Here is a 16,958-nt window from a genome sequence, read left to right as displayed (position 1 = left end):
AAAAGGAGATGAATATAAAGAGACAGTGAGAGATAAAGAGGAAGACATAAGGGTAGGTAATCGAAGGTGTTTAGTATGTTAGGGTGTGTGCACTGAGAATTTTAGAAAATGATAAAAATGTAAAACTTATGATTAGGTACGTAGAGTACTTTTGGTGTTTAAAAATATACACTCCCCTAAGAAATATCCTATTAAATGGATAAGTAGAAAGTCTATTCCAAAATGGCATGAATATAATCTAAGCGAAACTTCGTGGAACCACGTTGGGTGATTTAGACATTACCACCATTTTTTTTGGTGAATATTATAGATACCCATTGTGTTTTAAAACTGATGACATGCCTCCCTTGACCTTAGACTTTCTAATTGATTAATGAGAAAAGACCTAAATGCCATCGTCTTCAACTCCTAACCAAAACTTGATTTTTCTTCTTAAAACCAGTCATTTCATTACTCTTCAATCTCTATGATACTTTTTGTAATCTGCTCAAATTTCTACTTAATTCACCATTTTCAACTTTGCATTCAACCCTTTGTTGGAAACCCTAGAGTTTTATATTAAAAAGATTCCATCATTTTTATCTTCCTAAAAAATTATATCTTATTATTCTTCCCAAATCAATCAACTTTAAGTTCTTCAACTTTTTTTGTAACTTAAATATATTCAAAATTGTCTTCAATCCATCGTTTTCCACCTTGCCTTAAACCATTGTAGAAAACCCTAATTTTTTTTTTCTACCCAAGTTTTATCGATTTACACTTCACACAAAATCCTCTCTTTCCGTGAGGTTTGCATATTGAGTGGATAAAATCATAACGTTGAGGATGAAAGTTAAATTTTTTTATTTAAGAGGTTGAAAGATGACTGATTTTGAGAAGAGAAAACAAAGGGATTTTTTTACTAGAGGTTGCAGATGAGGCCATTTGGGTCTTTTCCTCAAGTCTATTAAGAAGACTGAGGTGAAGGGATGCATGTCATGAGTTTCAAAATACAGGGGTATCTCTAATATTTAGAAAAAGTGAGGGGGCGTGTCTAAATCATCAAGCCACGTTTCGACCCGGACTCGTCCGAGTTTTAAGATCACGACAAACGATCTCTTTTTCCGACTACGTAGAGATTACAGAAGCCTCTCTCGGAGCTCCAAAAATTAGGGTTTCTTCGTGGACTCCACCTTCAAATTCCACATCCTACATCCCTTTCATCACCAAGAGCTTAGGGTTTCTGTCATCCATTATTGTATCTCTTCGACCAAATCTCTTCTCTCACTTGTAATCTGAGAACCAGTTTCGTATTTCATCCGAGTCTCTCTTTCTCTCTTTCCAGCTTTCATGGCGAACTCTTCTGGAAAGACAACCTCAGGAGACAGAACAAATGTTCGTATCGTTGTTGCTGGAGACAGTGGGACAGGAAAATCAAGCTTGATTGTAGCAGCAGCGACTCAGACGTTTCCGAAAAACGTTCCGCCTGTGTTACCACCAACTCGCTTGCCAGCCGATATTTATCCCGATAATGTTCCAGTTACAATCATCGATACCTCTTCAAGGTAATTTTTCTCTTTCTCCTAATTTTGCAATTTTTGTTTTGTTTTGTTTTGTTTGTGTGTTATAATTTCAATATCTCTATCGGTATCAGTCGACAAGGAACTTGTAACACTAGTTTTGCATTTTATTCTTGTTAATTTTAATGTTTATGTCAGTATTGGGTTTATTTAAATTAAAATAAAAAAAATTTAAATTACATTTAATTTATAAATTTTGTTTGATGTAAAGCTTGGAGAATCGAAGTAAGCTTGCTCAAGAATTGAGGTTAGCCGACGCTGTTGTATTAACTTATGCATGTGATCAGCCAGCCACACTCGACCATCTTAGTACGTTCTTGCTCCCAGAACTTCGTCGACTTGAGGTTCGCTTAAAGCTTTTATATATATATATATTATATTTAATTTATGTTTTAGTTGGTTAATTGTATAATTTTATTTTATTTTTTTTGTTTTTGTTTTAATGGGCAGGTAAAGGTGCCAGTGATTGTGGTTGGGTGCAAGCTGGATGCACGAGAAGATCCACAGGAGAGCCTAGAGCAGGTGATGTCGCCGATAATGCAACAGTTTCGAGAGATAGAAACTTGTATAGAATGCTCAGCACGTAATCTAATTCAGGTAAATTGTAATTTAGTTCAACCAATATATAATGTTTCTGCCATTTGTTAAATTTATATATTTTAACTTGATTTGGGGTCCTCTTGGGTTATAATCGTGATACTTCAACACATATTGTTGAAACCATTTGATTGTAGTACCTTAAATTCCTCACATTCAAGTAGTAAAAAAATGTTAGATTTCTTACTTTGCAGGTACCCGAGGTTTTCTATTATGCTCAAAAGGCTGTTCTCCATCCTACTGCCCCACTATTTGATCAAGAAACACAGACTTTGAAGCCTCGATGTGTGAGGGCTTTGAAAAGGATATTTATTCTTTGTGATCATGACAAGGATGGAGCTCTCAGTGATGCGGAATTGAATGATTTTCAGGTTTGTCCTTCTACAATAGCTTTAGATAAAATTTCCTCACATTATAATGTTGTTATTTTAATAGAAAAATGGTGCATTATATCCATGTACTTTGTCTGAATTTTTGAAATAATCTCCAATTCTTGTAAACAGGTTAAATGTTTTAATGCTCCACTACAGCCTTCTGAAATAGTGCGTGTTAAGAGGGTTGTACAAGAGCAAATGCCCGAAGGTGTTAATGACCGTGGTCTTAGCTTGACGGGTTTCCTATTTCTGCATGCTCTTTTTATAGAAAAAGGGCGCCTGGAAACAACATGGACTGTTCTGAGGAAATTTGGATATGATAATGATATTAAATTAAGGGATGATCTCCTTTCCGTTTCGTTCAAACGAGCTCCTGATCAGGTATCCCTCTAATCAAGCTGACCATGGATATTTATAATTTCGATCTCATTTGCAAGTTTTATGAAGCTTTTATTTCAGTTTGGGCCTGATCTTTAATATTTATGGGAAAATAAAGAGAACTACACTCATTTTTTGGATGTGGATTTTTTTTAATAGAAAAGTGTAATGTAGACTTTAAATGATGGTTGAGGTGATTATCGAAGATAAACAGACTATGAAGTTAGCACTCTTGCTTACAGACTGAATCCCATCTGAATAATAGGTCTTCAAAGAAGACACCCTGAATGCCTCAAACATCTTGCCCCAAATTTTCTCAACTATGCCAATTTTTTACCTTTTTTTTTTTTCCTGAAATTTTCTTATGTTAAATTATTCCTGAACCCAACATTGTCAGTATTACTAAGGGACTATTTAACTGAGAATGCCGAAAATTCTACTTTTCATTGCGAAACTGTCTTTTGGATCGATGCTTGGGATGCTGGCCACTTTGACCTTTAACTTGCATTATGAGCAAAATCATCCGAAAGGAGTGTTGGCACCGTTCTAGTGAAAAATGTTTGTTTTTGGCAGTTTGGTTTTACTTTTTTATTTTTTTTATTATTTTTCAATGGTTTTCCTGCTTATTTTCTTTCAAGCCCTTCGGCATGGTGCCCTTCTAAACGGGCTGTGAGACATTGCTCTGTGCAAGCTGCATTTGAACTGGTTCTTGTGCCGGACTTGAAAGTCTCAAAAATGTAAATATGGTTCTTAGATTTTAACAGGGTATTTAGTAAGGCAAGGCATGAAACTTCATGCATTTTCACCATGTGGCATTCATGCCAGGTAGGACCATTTCTTCTCGTTGCATTCTATGTTTTCTTAGCATGTCAACCACAAAGATTCTGCCTATGACATACATTACTATGTTGATGAAGTCTCCATTTGAATTTTTGTTTTGAAATACTTACACAACTTTTCTTGTAGAGTGTGGAGCTGTCAAATGAAGCTGTAGAGTTCTTGAAGGGAGTCTTCAATTTGTTTGACACTGATAACGTATGCAATTCTTGACTCATTCCTTTTCTATGATTTCAAGTATAGATTTTTTTTTCTTCTAGAATGTGATTTGGAATGCTCCAAATTGGTTTGTTTAGTGATACTTGTTGATAGATTATCTGCGTTCATGTTACCTTACACTCATTTATGGCAGAAGTTCCTTGATATTCTTTTGCTGTTTTGTTTTACTGTTTGTAGATTCAGTTTTATCCTTCGTCTGCTTTAACTCCCTTTATAATCAAAGTTTTATTTGTTCTAAATACCAGTGACACAGGCACAAATGTCATTTTACAGCACATATATATGTGTGTGTGTGTGTGACATGACCCAAAAGAAACATCTGTACATACTTTAGTTATGTGAATGTTCTTTATAAAAAGAAATAAATGAATATAGGATTGATAACTACAATATTAATTTAGATTTTACTTATGTTAATTTAGCATGATAGCTAATCATAGTTTTTTAGTGTTCTGATTATAAGGATCTTTTTCTGATAGGATGGAGCACTGCGACCTGCTGAGCTTGATGATCTTTTTTCAACTGCACCTGAAAGGTGAATTGTTTTCTGCAAGAAGTGATGATTCTTCGCATTTTTTACTTTATTTTACTGCAATATATATCTTTTCTTATGTTTATATTGTACATAGTTTTTGCTACTATTGGTCATTCCATGGTTTAGGAAGCGCATTCATCATTTTTATTTAGTTTGAATTGGTTAAAAAGGTTGTAATTAAGACTTGCATGCTTCTAGTGGCACACGTTTACAGTCATTTTTATTATAAAAACACTTAATATTTGACATTTGTCCATGTAAAATTGGAGAACACAGTTGAATTTAAATTTTCATTATCAACCTTAGTTTCTTTATGGATGTTTATGATGATACTCTTTTCTAGCTTGAACTGTCTTGTTGACCACATTTTCAATTTAAATCTTTCACCCATATTACTTAATTTTCGTAAGTCTATTGTAATCATGTTTCCTTTTATTTATTTATTTATTTTTTGAATTACAGTCCTTGGGGAGAAGCACCCTATAAGGATGCTGCAGAGAAGACTCTATTAGGAGGGTTAACTTATGATGGATTTCTATCGGAGGTGTGTATGTCCATTTCTCTTAATATTTGTATCCATCATCTAATGCATTCCAATTTTCTGGAAGTTCCTAGCAATCAACTACACACACACAAATATATACATATATATATATATATAATATTATTTTTCTATCTTTTTGTAATATCTATATCCATCATCTAATACATAACATTTTCGGAAAATTCCTAGCTGTCAACTGAATGTATCTTTGTGACAGCCTCTCAAACATCTTCTGATTGGTAGAAGAACAACACATGAGTACAAGTAGAAAAAACTAAGGAGAATATAACAATAGCCAAAGAGAAGAAAACAAGCATACTAGCTGATAAGAAAAGAACTCAACAGGATTCTCAAGAATCCCCCCTCTATACACTCTTCTTTGTTTTCATGCCACTGCTAAGAGGAGTACCCTCCACAGGGAATATATATATTTTTTTGATGATTAAACCTCCACAGGGAATATCATTTGATTAGATTTGTGATATTCCTTTTGTACAGTCAAATAGTTGATTACTTAAGGTTGTCTTTTGCAATTGCTATCTTGACTTGTATTAAAAGTTAGGACTAGTGATGAATACCTGTCGAGCAGTTCCATTTTTCTTCTTTAGGGGCTTGTTGCAGTCCTTACATCCCCTCTGGTTTTGGTTTTCAAGTTGTACTTGTTATAATTGAAACTTTTCAGCTCATGCTCTTACGTGTTTCGAGTTGTTAATCCATTTAAGACTTGGTTGCTTCTTGTTAGGAAGCATTATCGTTCTTTGTACTAGCAAGGATTTACTTACCAAAAAAGGATTTAGTATCCATATAACATTTATTTGAATTATCATCATCTCTTTTGTGTATTGATTTTCGGAAAATACATGTGCTACAGTGGGCCCTATTGACACTGCTAGACCCGATCAAAAGTTTGGCAAATTTGATATACATTGGATATGTGGGTGATCCTGCTTCAGCGCTTCGTATAACTAGGCGAAGAAGGTTAGATCGCAAGAAGCAACAATCGGAAAGAAATGTTTTCCAGTGCTTTGTCTTTGGACCTAAAACTGCTGGAAAATCGGCGTTGTTGAATTCATTCCTCAAAAGGTTTGGTACTTGCTGAATTTGTATCCTAAATAACTTGATGAGCTAACTAATTGAGATTTGATTTGTTATGGTCTCTTCGATAAATTTTCTTAATTGATTGTGTCTACTGTCAAATCTCATTTTCCCCATGGTATATTTTGACTTCTATAATGGCTGGTATCAAATGCAGGCCCTTGCTTGAAAATTATACCTCAACAACTGATGAGCGTTTTGCAGTGAATGTTGTTGATCAGCTTGGGGTAAGCACTTTGCAAAACATCATGTATATTTTTTTAGCTGGTTGAGAGTTGTGGCTCTCTGTCTTACTATCTGTTCCACTTTCTTGCACACAATGAGTTAAGAGTTGTAAACTGTGTTGAACTTAAGATTCAGTTTCTAGTTTCATTGCCTACATCATGGTTTGATGTTTAGGATGCATGATTAAAATTTACTTTGTGTTCTTCTCAAGGTTAATTTACTCAGGCAAATGCCATTTACATCTTCTACGCATTCAATAATAGTGGCTTCGATTTTTTTTCTTCTTTTTAAGTTGGGCATAAATAAGCCTATAAAATAAGTGTAGATAAACCTCCATCAAAGAGGTTCAGAGCAAATATATATTCTTCTTTGGTTTTTCCCCATAGCCATTGTAAAGAAAATATATCACTGTCTTTTGTAAACACAATAAAGATACAGCGTTTCATTTATACACATCAAATTGTGCCAATGCATCTTTTGTAACCTTTCAGAACCAAGCGCTTGGAAACCCACATCCTATTTGGAGAGCATTGAAGAGGTTTTTCAATTGAGTCTCCTTAATGTTTAGGGGGTTGTCTTGGTCTTTTATCTTCTTATTTTGATTTTGATATCTATTTAGCTACAACCACCCAAGGAGTCAATTCTTGAATCCAGCTTAGTTGTGTGGTCTAGTTATCCTATGCTTTGTCACTACAGCCTGTAAATCCTTCTAATATACCAAATTTAATATGGCTCCACTTTTTGGCAGTATTATTAAAAAAAAGTGTTTATGTAATAGGTGACTGTCTCTCCTAAAATATATTTTCTAATTCTTGCCTAAAACTGGCAACTTGGTTATGTTTCAAAACTCACTTGAATTCAATATTGTAGTTTTCATGGGAAATTTGGATTAATATTTCCTCTTGGATTGTGCTCTATAGTTGTTATAAAGAAAACATATCAATGTCTTCTAAATGAGATAAAACAAAAAAATTGTTCCTTTTCTACATAACGAATTTTAATATTTCTTGTGCAATGCTTTTTTTTTTTTTGAACGCATGAAAACCATTTTTTTGTGCAAATTGCTCATACAATTTTGTGCATACAATTTTACATGATTGGGAAATCTCGGGGTGACTTGTGGCTTAGTCAATATTCTGAACTAAGTAACATAATTTAGCTTTATTGCGTTATCTGAAAAAGTGGTTGTTGGGGTTGATGATATGTGAGTGATAGAATCAAGAACCTTCCAGGTAGAAAGTAAATTGGGGATTGCAGGGTTTTTTTTTTCTTCCTTTTTTGGTGTGTGGGAATAATGTGTATAAACTGACAAATCATACTGAGTTGTATAATCCTACTTCTAAGTGTGTTAGATATGTTTGTACAATCAAATGTTGGTTTCATTATCAATTTTTGGTTCTAAATTCAGTTTTTTATTTTTATTTTTTCTCAACTCTTGTTGGTGGTGAAATTTTTTTTTTCTTTCTAAAAATATAATTTGTTAACCTTTGAAGGGAAATAAGAAGACCCTTATATTGCGAGAGATTCCAGAAGAAAGAGTTACACATCTATTATCCAATAGAGAGGCCTTGACAGCTTGTGATGTAGCAGTATTTGTCCATGACAGGTATTGCTTATAATTGAATTATGGTTTAATATGACTTGCAAATTCTGCATGTGAGATGATATGTTAATTGTATTTTTTTTTGTATGATTTAATTTCATGTAATGAGAGCATCACAGTCATATAGCATATGTGACCATGTGCGACCAACACATGCTGTTTGCATATGCCATTTCGCACATCGCATATGTGGTGGCATATGCTGCAAGGAGAAGAAAAAAGAAAAAGGAGAAAATGAAAAAAATGTTTAAATCTTGATTCTTGAGTAGCTTTCTTTTTCTTTTAAGTCTTGAGAGTTGAGAGTTGAGAGTGAGAGAGTGACTTGAGTTGTGACTTGAACTTTGAGAGTAATAGGGTAGAGTAGAGATTAGAGAATATTTATAAATATGTGAGAATGTATTAGAAAATGTATTGAGATTTAAGAGTTGGAGGCTTTGTGAGAGTAAGAAAGAGATTAGAAGGTAGAAAAGATGTTGTAAAAGAAGTATGGGAGTTAGAAGTGAGATATTTATAAGAGAAAAATGAGGTTAAGCTAAAAAAAGAAAAGAAAATTTGTGTCCAAATATGACTGTTGGACAGTATGCCATCGTATACTACAATATGCCATCACATATTGCGTAGATAGCATAATTATATATATGCTATGGTAGCATATACAAAATTAAGTTTGGAAATGGCATATGCGACCGCATTTGATAACACTCAGAGCATACATGTTTAGGTGGTCGAGAATACCTACCTAATCAATAAAGCAATAATGGCTGCATCCTATGTAGAATGCCTGAAAGACAGAAGGACCAACTCTTCCTTCATGCAAGGCCTGTCCCACCTAAATACAAAGTCTTCAAACAACAAACCCGTAACTCTTTATTCAACTTGGACCATAAGAAGAGGAGTGCTATAACACTAATTGTGAACTCCTTAATAGATTCTTTGTTTCCATCAATGTTCGCCTTTATTTTTTTTTTCCGAGATATCCCAAGAGATTGCGAATGGTATCAGCCTCCATATAATCCTTCCCCTTGAAACAAAAGCTAGTGAATGCCAACTTTGGAAGTAGTTACAATACTTATTTTTTATTTATTTATTGTCACACTTGGCTTGTTAAACTGGACTAGCACTCTAAATGATTTTACCGTACTCTATTGCCCATCTTAGATGACTTTATTATATAACTGTGGGTGTTGGATATCAGGAAGCACACCTACACTGGATCTCGTTTATTTTCATGGATGGGCTCTGTTTCACTACAAGATACCCAATTGATTACCGTTCTGAATGAGTTGGATCGGCAATTGGTATACGATCTATATATTGCCCTGATTCAGATTATATTGCAGAGCTATGAATCAAATCCAAAATCCAGAATGAGCTCTTTATAATGTTTTCCTTCTCTTGCATAACTCATTTAGAGAGTATGGGTTCTGTGCTCTGATGATGTCATTATTACCCTGCATGTATAAGAGACCATGTTCTTTGTTCAATGTGATTTTGAGTTTGTTGGATTGTCAATGACAATTTAATTTTTCTTATATTTTTGATATTGGGTCTGCCAATAGTCGAAGCTTTACTAAGATCTGCACCCTGTGTCGTCAAATAGTTTTTTTAAAATCTTAGGTGTACTTTTTCAAGACACATTGATGAGTGCTGAGGGTGGTGGTTTAAATTGGCACTGCCGAGATTTGGTTATCTTTTGTGGAACATGTGCAGTACCACACATGTTTGAACTGATAATGTAGTCCTTGCGAACGAAGTAGTCTCGTTTTCTCATTTATTCATGTTGCATCGTGAAGCTGAATAACTGTTGCCATGCTTAAAAATTGTGTTGCTTGATTTTATATTTGAAATATTGATGTTCTAAAATGTTGTTTATAGCCTGATATTGGCCAAATATTTTCCAGTCATACGTTGGCAACGAACAATTTTTCTAGCATTATATCCAACCAACAACTCAGTGGTTATATATTCACCCGTGGGAGGTTATGGGTTAATCCCGTGATTTGCAAGTTTTCTTGGGGTTGAAATCACCTAATTACCTAAGGATGGCCTGGTCGAGCACAGTGGGTACTGCCCGAACTAGCTGTGGATTGTGGACCAATCACCATGGCTATCAAAAATTAAAAAAATTGTAGTGTTTTGTTTTTTTTTTTTGTTTCACTTTGAATTTCCATGTTCACTGGCACTTAAAAGTTTCTTTTTATTTGCATTTCAGTTCTGATGAGAATTCATGGAAAAGAGCAACAGAATTACTTGTGCAAGTTGCTAGTCATGGTGAAGACAGTGGTTTTGAGGTGCCTTGCCTCATTGTCGCAGCTAAGGATGATCTTGATCCATATCCAATGGTTATTCATGATTCAACAAGGGTATTTATGTTCTCTCTATTTTCTTTTATTTATAATAATTAACAAAGATATCTACTATGTCCGCAAGATTTGTCCTCTACAGATACACAATAATAAACATTAATTCCCTAACACATCAAAGTCTTTACTTTTTATGATCTGAAAAATTGTTCAGATACACGTTATTTCCTGCATTTATACATTTACCTGGTTACCATTATTTTTATAAGGTCTCTATCCAATATTTATGTTTTTACTACGGTTACCTTTGACTATATTTGGGAAACACATTATTTGTAATATGTGCTAATTGCTTTTATTGCATTCTATCTCTTGTAGGTTAGCCAGGATATGGGAATAGAGGCGCCAATACCCATCTGCGTGAAATTAGGAGATCTTAATAATGTGTTTGGTCGGATTATCAGTGCGGCAGAGCACCCCCACTTCAGCATTCCGGAAACTGAAGCTGGAAGAAACCGCAAGCATTACCGCCAGCTTGTTAATCGCTCGCTCATGTTTGTTTCAGGTATGCTTCATAACAAGTTCTTCATAGTAGTTGGTCTCCTTGTACTTTCCCCCTCAGGATTGTAAACCCATGGTTTAACTTGTATTTTTTGGAAGGATTTTACAATTACTTTTGATTTATTGCAGCGTTAGTAAATTTTTAGATTTTCTGAATTGTTTTTCTTTGTTATTTTGTTGTAGGGGTTTTATTTCAAGAATACTTTTTTTTTTTGTTTAAAAAATTTGACTAGGGTTCATCCATTCGATGTTATAGACAATTGCACCCCTTTTTTGGAATTATAAAGAGTGGGACAAAAGAAAAAAAATTCAAGGTCCTAGCATAACAAAACATGACACCCGAAGCGATTGAATGTTTTATATGTCCCGATTTTTTAACAAAAAGATTTCCTAGAGACCATGCATGACCTTGATATTATATTTGTGTCTCTGGTCTTTGTGGTGATTAAAGTTTTGCTTTGCTTCATTCACTCCATAATGTCATTTAATCTCTGTAGTCTTGTAAAAGTTCAATCTTACCAATATGACTGATCAAACCCTTTTTTCTAGTCTTGAAATGTGAATTTCAGGTTCTTTTTTAATTTCTAAATAATCTTTGAAATATGAATTAATACTCTCTCTCTCATTTTAATTCTTAACTTAAATGCCTGTTTCACAAACAGTTGGGGCAGCAGTTGCTGTTGTCGGATTGGCAGCTTACCGTGTCTATGCTGCAAGGAAGAACACCTCAAGTTAGGAATTAAATAACAGTTGAGTTGTGCGCCACCTCAATTAATAAGGTTGGTTGCTTCTCACAGCCATCTGGTTAGTGGTTCTTGAAAGGGAACCTGTGTACAAAGCTCTTGCTATCTTTTGATCCTTTTTTTTTTTGTCTTATTTTCTTTATTTTTCCTTCCATTTTTTTCTTTTTTCTTTTTCAATTCTCTATTTAATTTAGGGTGGTTGAACAAATCAAATGGGCTGTACATGAGGGAGGAGTTTCTTGTGTACCATGGATATGATGAAAATTTTGTTGATGATCGTGTACCATGGATATAATGAAAATTTTGTTGATGGTCTTCATGATTGGTGGTCTGTCAAATATGATAGAAAAGAGTCATCGGTTGCACGATAAAGTAGGTCGTAGTAGTGCAAATTTAATCAACTTAAGCAATACATATAAAAGAGCCTATTTTAAAAATTGAACTTATTGGATTATTAAGAAAATGGCCAATAGGTGGAACGATCGGCAACTGCATTGTCCCGAAGATTTGGGGTCAACAAATTTTGTTCATCCATTCTAATATCAATATTCAATATTTAAACGACATTTGCCAATTCTAATACAGGGAATAAAGGTTGATGTAATTGATATTGATTTGAACGCAGATTTTTGCAGAACGGCCTGGTGCAAGGCAATGTCTTTAATTTATAAGAATTAAATTCGCATCTGCTTTCACTTAGTTCTTACATCCACATTTTTTTTTGGGAAAATTGGTAAAAGAGGGATTAATATTTGCAAAAAAGAATCTATTTTTTCAAATATTATCAAAAACCAATTAAGTCATTGGACGGTCCAGTGAATCAGTAACTTGTTGGCCTGTATAACGCTTTAAATGGAGGTTAAATTGTTGGGGGTTCGGGTGCTAAAGCTATCTATTAAAAGGCTGGACAGTCCAGAGAGTAACAAAAATGCTGGACTGTAATTTTTGAAAAAAATAGATTCTTTTTTGTAAATATAAAAATATTTAACCCTCTTTTAGCATTTTTTTTTTTTTTTGTGTCTGTGGGTCTTCCATTCTTTTAGGGCCGTCAAATTGAATATATATTTTTAATTGGAACTGTTATCAACCTTAGCTGAACATGCCCAAACTATGTATCTTTCTTAACTTTCCACCACGTCAATCTTAATATCATCTTTACTGAGCTAAATTTGTTAAACATGACACTTACTGACAGCCCAGCACCCTAAGCTTTGTTGGTCTAACTACCATCCAATAAATATCCCTTTCTAGTTTCATGATATAGATAATATTAAGGAAACCAAGACATTATAAATATTGTTCAAACAATTTATTTTTATAAATTAACTGTGTTTAATGTGTAAGTTGGCACAAAGATTGACTTCCACCAGTTCAATTTCATTCTGAAAAAAAAAAAAAAAAAAACCTTTTTGCTCCCTTGCATGCACACTGACTCTCTTCTAGCCTCAAATGCACCAACTTTCCCAAATGTATCTGAAATTAAGAATATCCAATCAAGTAAGTGGTGATACAAGTTTGACACAATAATTAGGTTCTAATAACAGGTTAGTTTGATAAAACAGCGTTGATTGAGAGGCACACAAGTGGCAAAAGTTACCTAAACAACATCATTCCTTGTTCAAGACTTTGGGGACTTGGATAAAAGGATCATCGTAGCTTGGAACTGCAGCTAACAAGGCCTCCCTATTTTTGAGAAAGCAAATGAGCACTCACATTAATATTAGAGTATGAAATTCTCATTAAACGCTGAAGGTGCATGAGCAAAAACAACAATTGTGAAAGAGTCACACAATATTGCTCACCTGTTTTCAAAATTTTCTGGTAAATCATGTCGCAGATTGTCACCTTCGGTATCTGTATATTGGAGTACCAAAGAAAAAAATGATTGATGAACAGAATAATATAAAGAGAACAAATCTATTTCATGCGCAACAGAAGCAAAAAATTAATCCTAAAAATTGCGTGGACAGAAGAATACAACAAAGAAAAAAAAACATGGAGTTTAGATTTTTCACACGAAGGAAGCATTGAATATTTAGCAAACCCAGCGGTTCTCGAGCCGTTGTTACAGTTTCTATGATTGCATATGCAAGTCATCAAGAAGGAACACAATATGTTCATGCAATTGAAGGAGGCACATTCCCATTAGAAGTCGGCTCTTAAATAATTTGAGATTCACAATTCACATGGATAATATACAACAGGGTTGCCAAACACCTGCTCGAAGAGCGGGCTCAATACTCTCAAGATTGGCAGCTTGAAGTTGCCCAAACCTGTCATGAACAAGTAAAATCCAAACCGTTAGAACAATAATAATAAAACAAAAAAGTGAGAATTGAAACCAACAATCACAGTAGCGACTGAAATAAAATTTAAATAGCTAGTATTGAAGAACGAAATTTCCCATACCTATGTAACTCTATAATAGTGGGGTAACCAAGGAATAAAAACCTAGATGATATCAACACGTAATTTTAAATTTGATATACTAATCCCATAGTATATCGATATTGTTTTTTTAAAGCTTTATTGTTGCTAGGACTATGTGGTATGGTTCAACAACTATACTAATCAAACTATTTGGTCTACATACATGCATATATAGATATATTATAAGTAGCTAGGTTTACAAAAAAATAATTCGACAAGTGGAGTATTGTTCCCACGTCCTATGTTCAAACACGCATGAACCCAACTTCACCTAGCTAACCACTAAGCCTTTACCTATAAAAAAAGAAAGAGAGAGAGGCTGTACTTGTGAAACATGGAAAGAAACCTCTCTTTCCCCATCTATACTTCTTGCTGGAGTTTTGGTGTTGATGTTGTACTGACCACTACTTTCGAGTGTTGGAACCGAATTATATCCCAACTTTTCCATTTGATAAATTCATAACTTTACTGTTGATCAGATTCATTCCTTAATGGAGCTTTTGTTATAATCATGAAGAGATTTGTTTTAAATTTCAATCCTATAGTGACGAGTAGGCTACACAATGATATTTCAAACAAAACAAAACTTGAAGGATTAAAGAAGGTTATAAGTACCACTCTATTACTTGTCGAATTTTGGGAGCAAAATCCTCAACCTGCAATCATATGAAAACCTAATCTCAGAAAATTGAAGGGGAAAACACACATACGCACAAAATGGATTAACATGTTCTATAGAGTTTAGTGAAACTTGGTAACTATAATATGGTCCTAGAGATTCAGAATTACTATCTGAGTTGAAAGCAAAGGAAATATAAGCACTGGCCATAACATTATTATAACTACCATCATAACAGTGGCACAAAGTACCCATTATGAGGTAAAATATTGCCCAAACCTAGCAAGGCTGTTTTACTATTCATAATGGCTACCATAACTTGTAATGTTATGTAACTATGTTATCTTGCCATTTTTGTTTCCTAAAAGAGTAATGGTTAGACAATTTTTTTTTTTTTTCAATATAACAGTGTTATAAGTTCTATAGCGGTCTTGAACTCAAATTTCAAATTTCTCTTAGAATTTTTTATTCAGTATTATCTGTGAGTCCCAACAGACTTCATAACACAAAGGCCAATATAGCAGTTGTGATGGTGATGCCAAGGAACTATTACACCATTATAACAAATATAGTCTAGAAACTCAGAATTTCTATCTAACTTGAAACCAAATAAAAGGAACTAAAAAGAACAATAGATGTGAGGACGTTGCATACTGTGTTTACCTCATTTGGGGTGAGAGAGATCCGAGCGGTTTCTGCTAACCGAGATACATCAGGAGGGAGTAGAGTAGAGCGAGCAGAAAAGTTTCGGGCTCTCCACTGAGACACCCAAAGTGGCCTTTTTGTGAATAACGCGCAGAGCTGCTTCTGCGGTGGTTGCAGTTGTGGTACTCCTCTAAACACAAGTAGAACACTAGCACCCATTGTTGTATGAACTATAAATGAATGATGAACCCAACTACCTGTTTAGTTGGTTTTGGGTTTTAGGTATGTTCCTCTAATCAATCTATTTATGATGTTTGAATTTAAATTCGTCCTCCTTGGCTAGTGAAAATGTCTCTGCAAGCAGAAATTGGAATCACGAAAGAAAGCATCGATTGAGGGTTTTAATAGTAAGAGACTGAAATAAATCACCAAAGAATTAAAAAAATAAAATACAATTTCTCAACAAGAACAATTGGAGAGATCAGATATTTAGAATGATAACAACAAGGTTAACAGAAGTACTTCTTCCATTAAACACTAAAGATCAAAAGTGTCAAATACCTAGCCATTTTAATTACTCAAAGAACAAACTAATCGGCAAATGTAACAAAATAATAGAAAAATTCATCGTTAAGTGAGTTTCTGAGAATCGAACGGACCTGATTGAGAATGTAATGAGTTTGCTAAACAAATCCATGGTTTCTAAATCAAATCGGGAAAAAAACCTAGGAACCAACCAATTGAACTGTTTCTGTTTGTGGTGGGAATCCAATTGCGCAGGTAAATATTTGTTTTGAGGTCATGGGTTCAAGTCCAACTTACCCATTAAACAAAAAAATAAATAATAACATTTGACTCCACATCAATTTTAAACAAAATGAAAGACTACAAACCAAGTATTTTCTTATGGCATACATTTGGAAGAGTCACAAAACAACAATTAGTGACCCCCAAAAACAAATATTTCTTTAAACATCATGGATGCATAGGTAGCTGAATCTGAACTTCTTTTGCATAATTGTTTAAATTGAATCAAATATCATTTGTGTCGTTTGTAAGATATTGGTTAATTGTTGGAATTTCTGTATCTTTTCAAATGAAATAAACTTTAAAAAATAAAAAAATTTACTTCAACAAAGTTCTAGATGTTATTAGCTATTTCTCAGTTGAATTAACATGAAAACATATAAAAACAAAAACAAAAAAAATTAAAAAAATTTGAGATTTTACAAAACAATAAACCCTAAAAAAATATTCTTAAAATCTGGTGTGGGTGAGATAGAGAATACCTCTTTTGGATTTTGAGTGATATATGCTGCCAAATTTCAGATTTGAAAAAAATAATAATTAGGGATTTAAGGTCATATGTGTGAGACTTCTGTTGAATTGGTGGTTCAAATCGTGGTGAAGAGAGAGAGTTGTCGCGTAAAGAAAGAGAACAAGAGACCATAGATCAGCAGATTAGAGTTGTAATTTACCAACTCGAGTATTTTCACTCGATCTGACGTGGCAAGGTAAAAGAACCATTGATGGATTTCTTCGAGATACACAAGAAACCGATCAACCGTTTTGTGCCCTTGCCCACGTCAGACGAGTGAAAATACTTGAGTCCAGGAATTATCAGTGAACGATAGATCTTTTTCTTCGAGATACGTCGAAAAGAAATATATGATAATCGACCACTGCCACGT

The 16,958-nt window shown here is 34.0% G+C and overlaps 2 protein-coding genes across 2 annotated transcripts; one reads left to right on the top strand and one right to left on the bottom strand.

Moving 5' to 3' along the window:
* The first annotated feature begins 1,114 nt into the window (after positions 1-1,114).
* On the top strand, positions 1,115-11,892 carry LOC147383221 (mitochondrial Rho GTPase 1-like). The gene is made up of 14 exons (XM_086427608.1): positions 1,115-1,544; positions 1,771-1,903; positions 2,010-2,156; positions 2,351-2,527; positions 2,660-2,911; positions 3,875-3,943; positions 4,444-4,499; positions 4,962-5,043; positions 5,915-6,126; positions 6,296-6,365; positions 7,857-7,969; positions 10,179-10,329; positions 10,648-10,834; positions 11,493-11,892. Exons 1-14 carry the CDS (start codon positions 1,330-1,332, stop codon positions 11,564-11,566), a joined length of 1,938 nt encoding a protein of 645 aa, XP_086283734.1. The 5' UTR covers positions 1,115-1,329; the 3' UTR covers positions 11,567-11,892.
* On the bottom strand, positions 11,490-16,715 carry LOC147383220 (glutamyl-tRNA(Gln) amidotransferase subunit C). Its single transcript, XM_086427609.1, has 7 exons — positions 16,557-16,715; positions 15,286-15,621; positions 14,619-14,659; positions 13,791-13,846; positions 13,376-13,427; positions 13,171-13,256; positions 11,490-13,046 (listed from the first exon to the last, which is right to left on the bottom strand). Exons 2-6 carry the CDS (start codon positions 15,484-15,486, stop codon positions 13,181-13,183), a joined length of 426 nt encoding a protein of 141 aa, XP_086283735.1. The 5' UTR covers positions 15,487-15,621; positions 16,557-16,715; the 3' UTR covers positions 11,490-13,046; positions 13,171-13,180.
* Positions 16,716-16,958: the final 243 nt, after the last annotated feature.

The sequence above is a fragment of the Akebia trifoliata genome, chromosome 16, assembly GCF_017979445.1.
Source record: "Akebia trifoliata isolate Shusen 1 chromosome 16, ASM1797944v1, whole genome shotgun sequence".
Lineage (NCBI taxonomy): Eukaryota > Viridiplantae > Streptophyta > Magnoliopsida > Ranunculales > Lardizabalaceae > Akebia > Akebia trifoliata.
The sequence above is the reverse complement of the archived record's forward strand: the minus strand, read 5'-3'. Positions and strand labels throughout refer to the sequence as shown.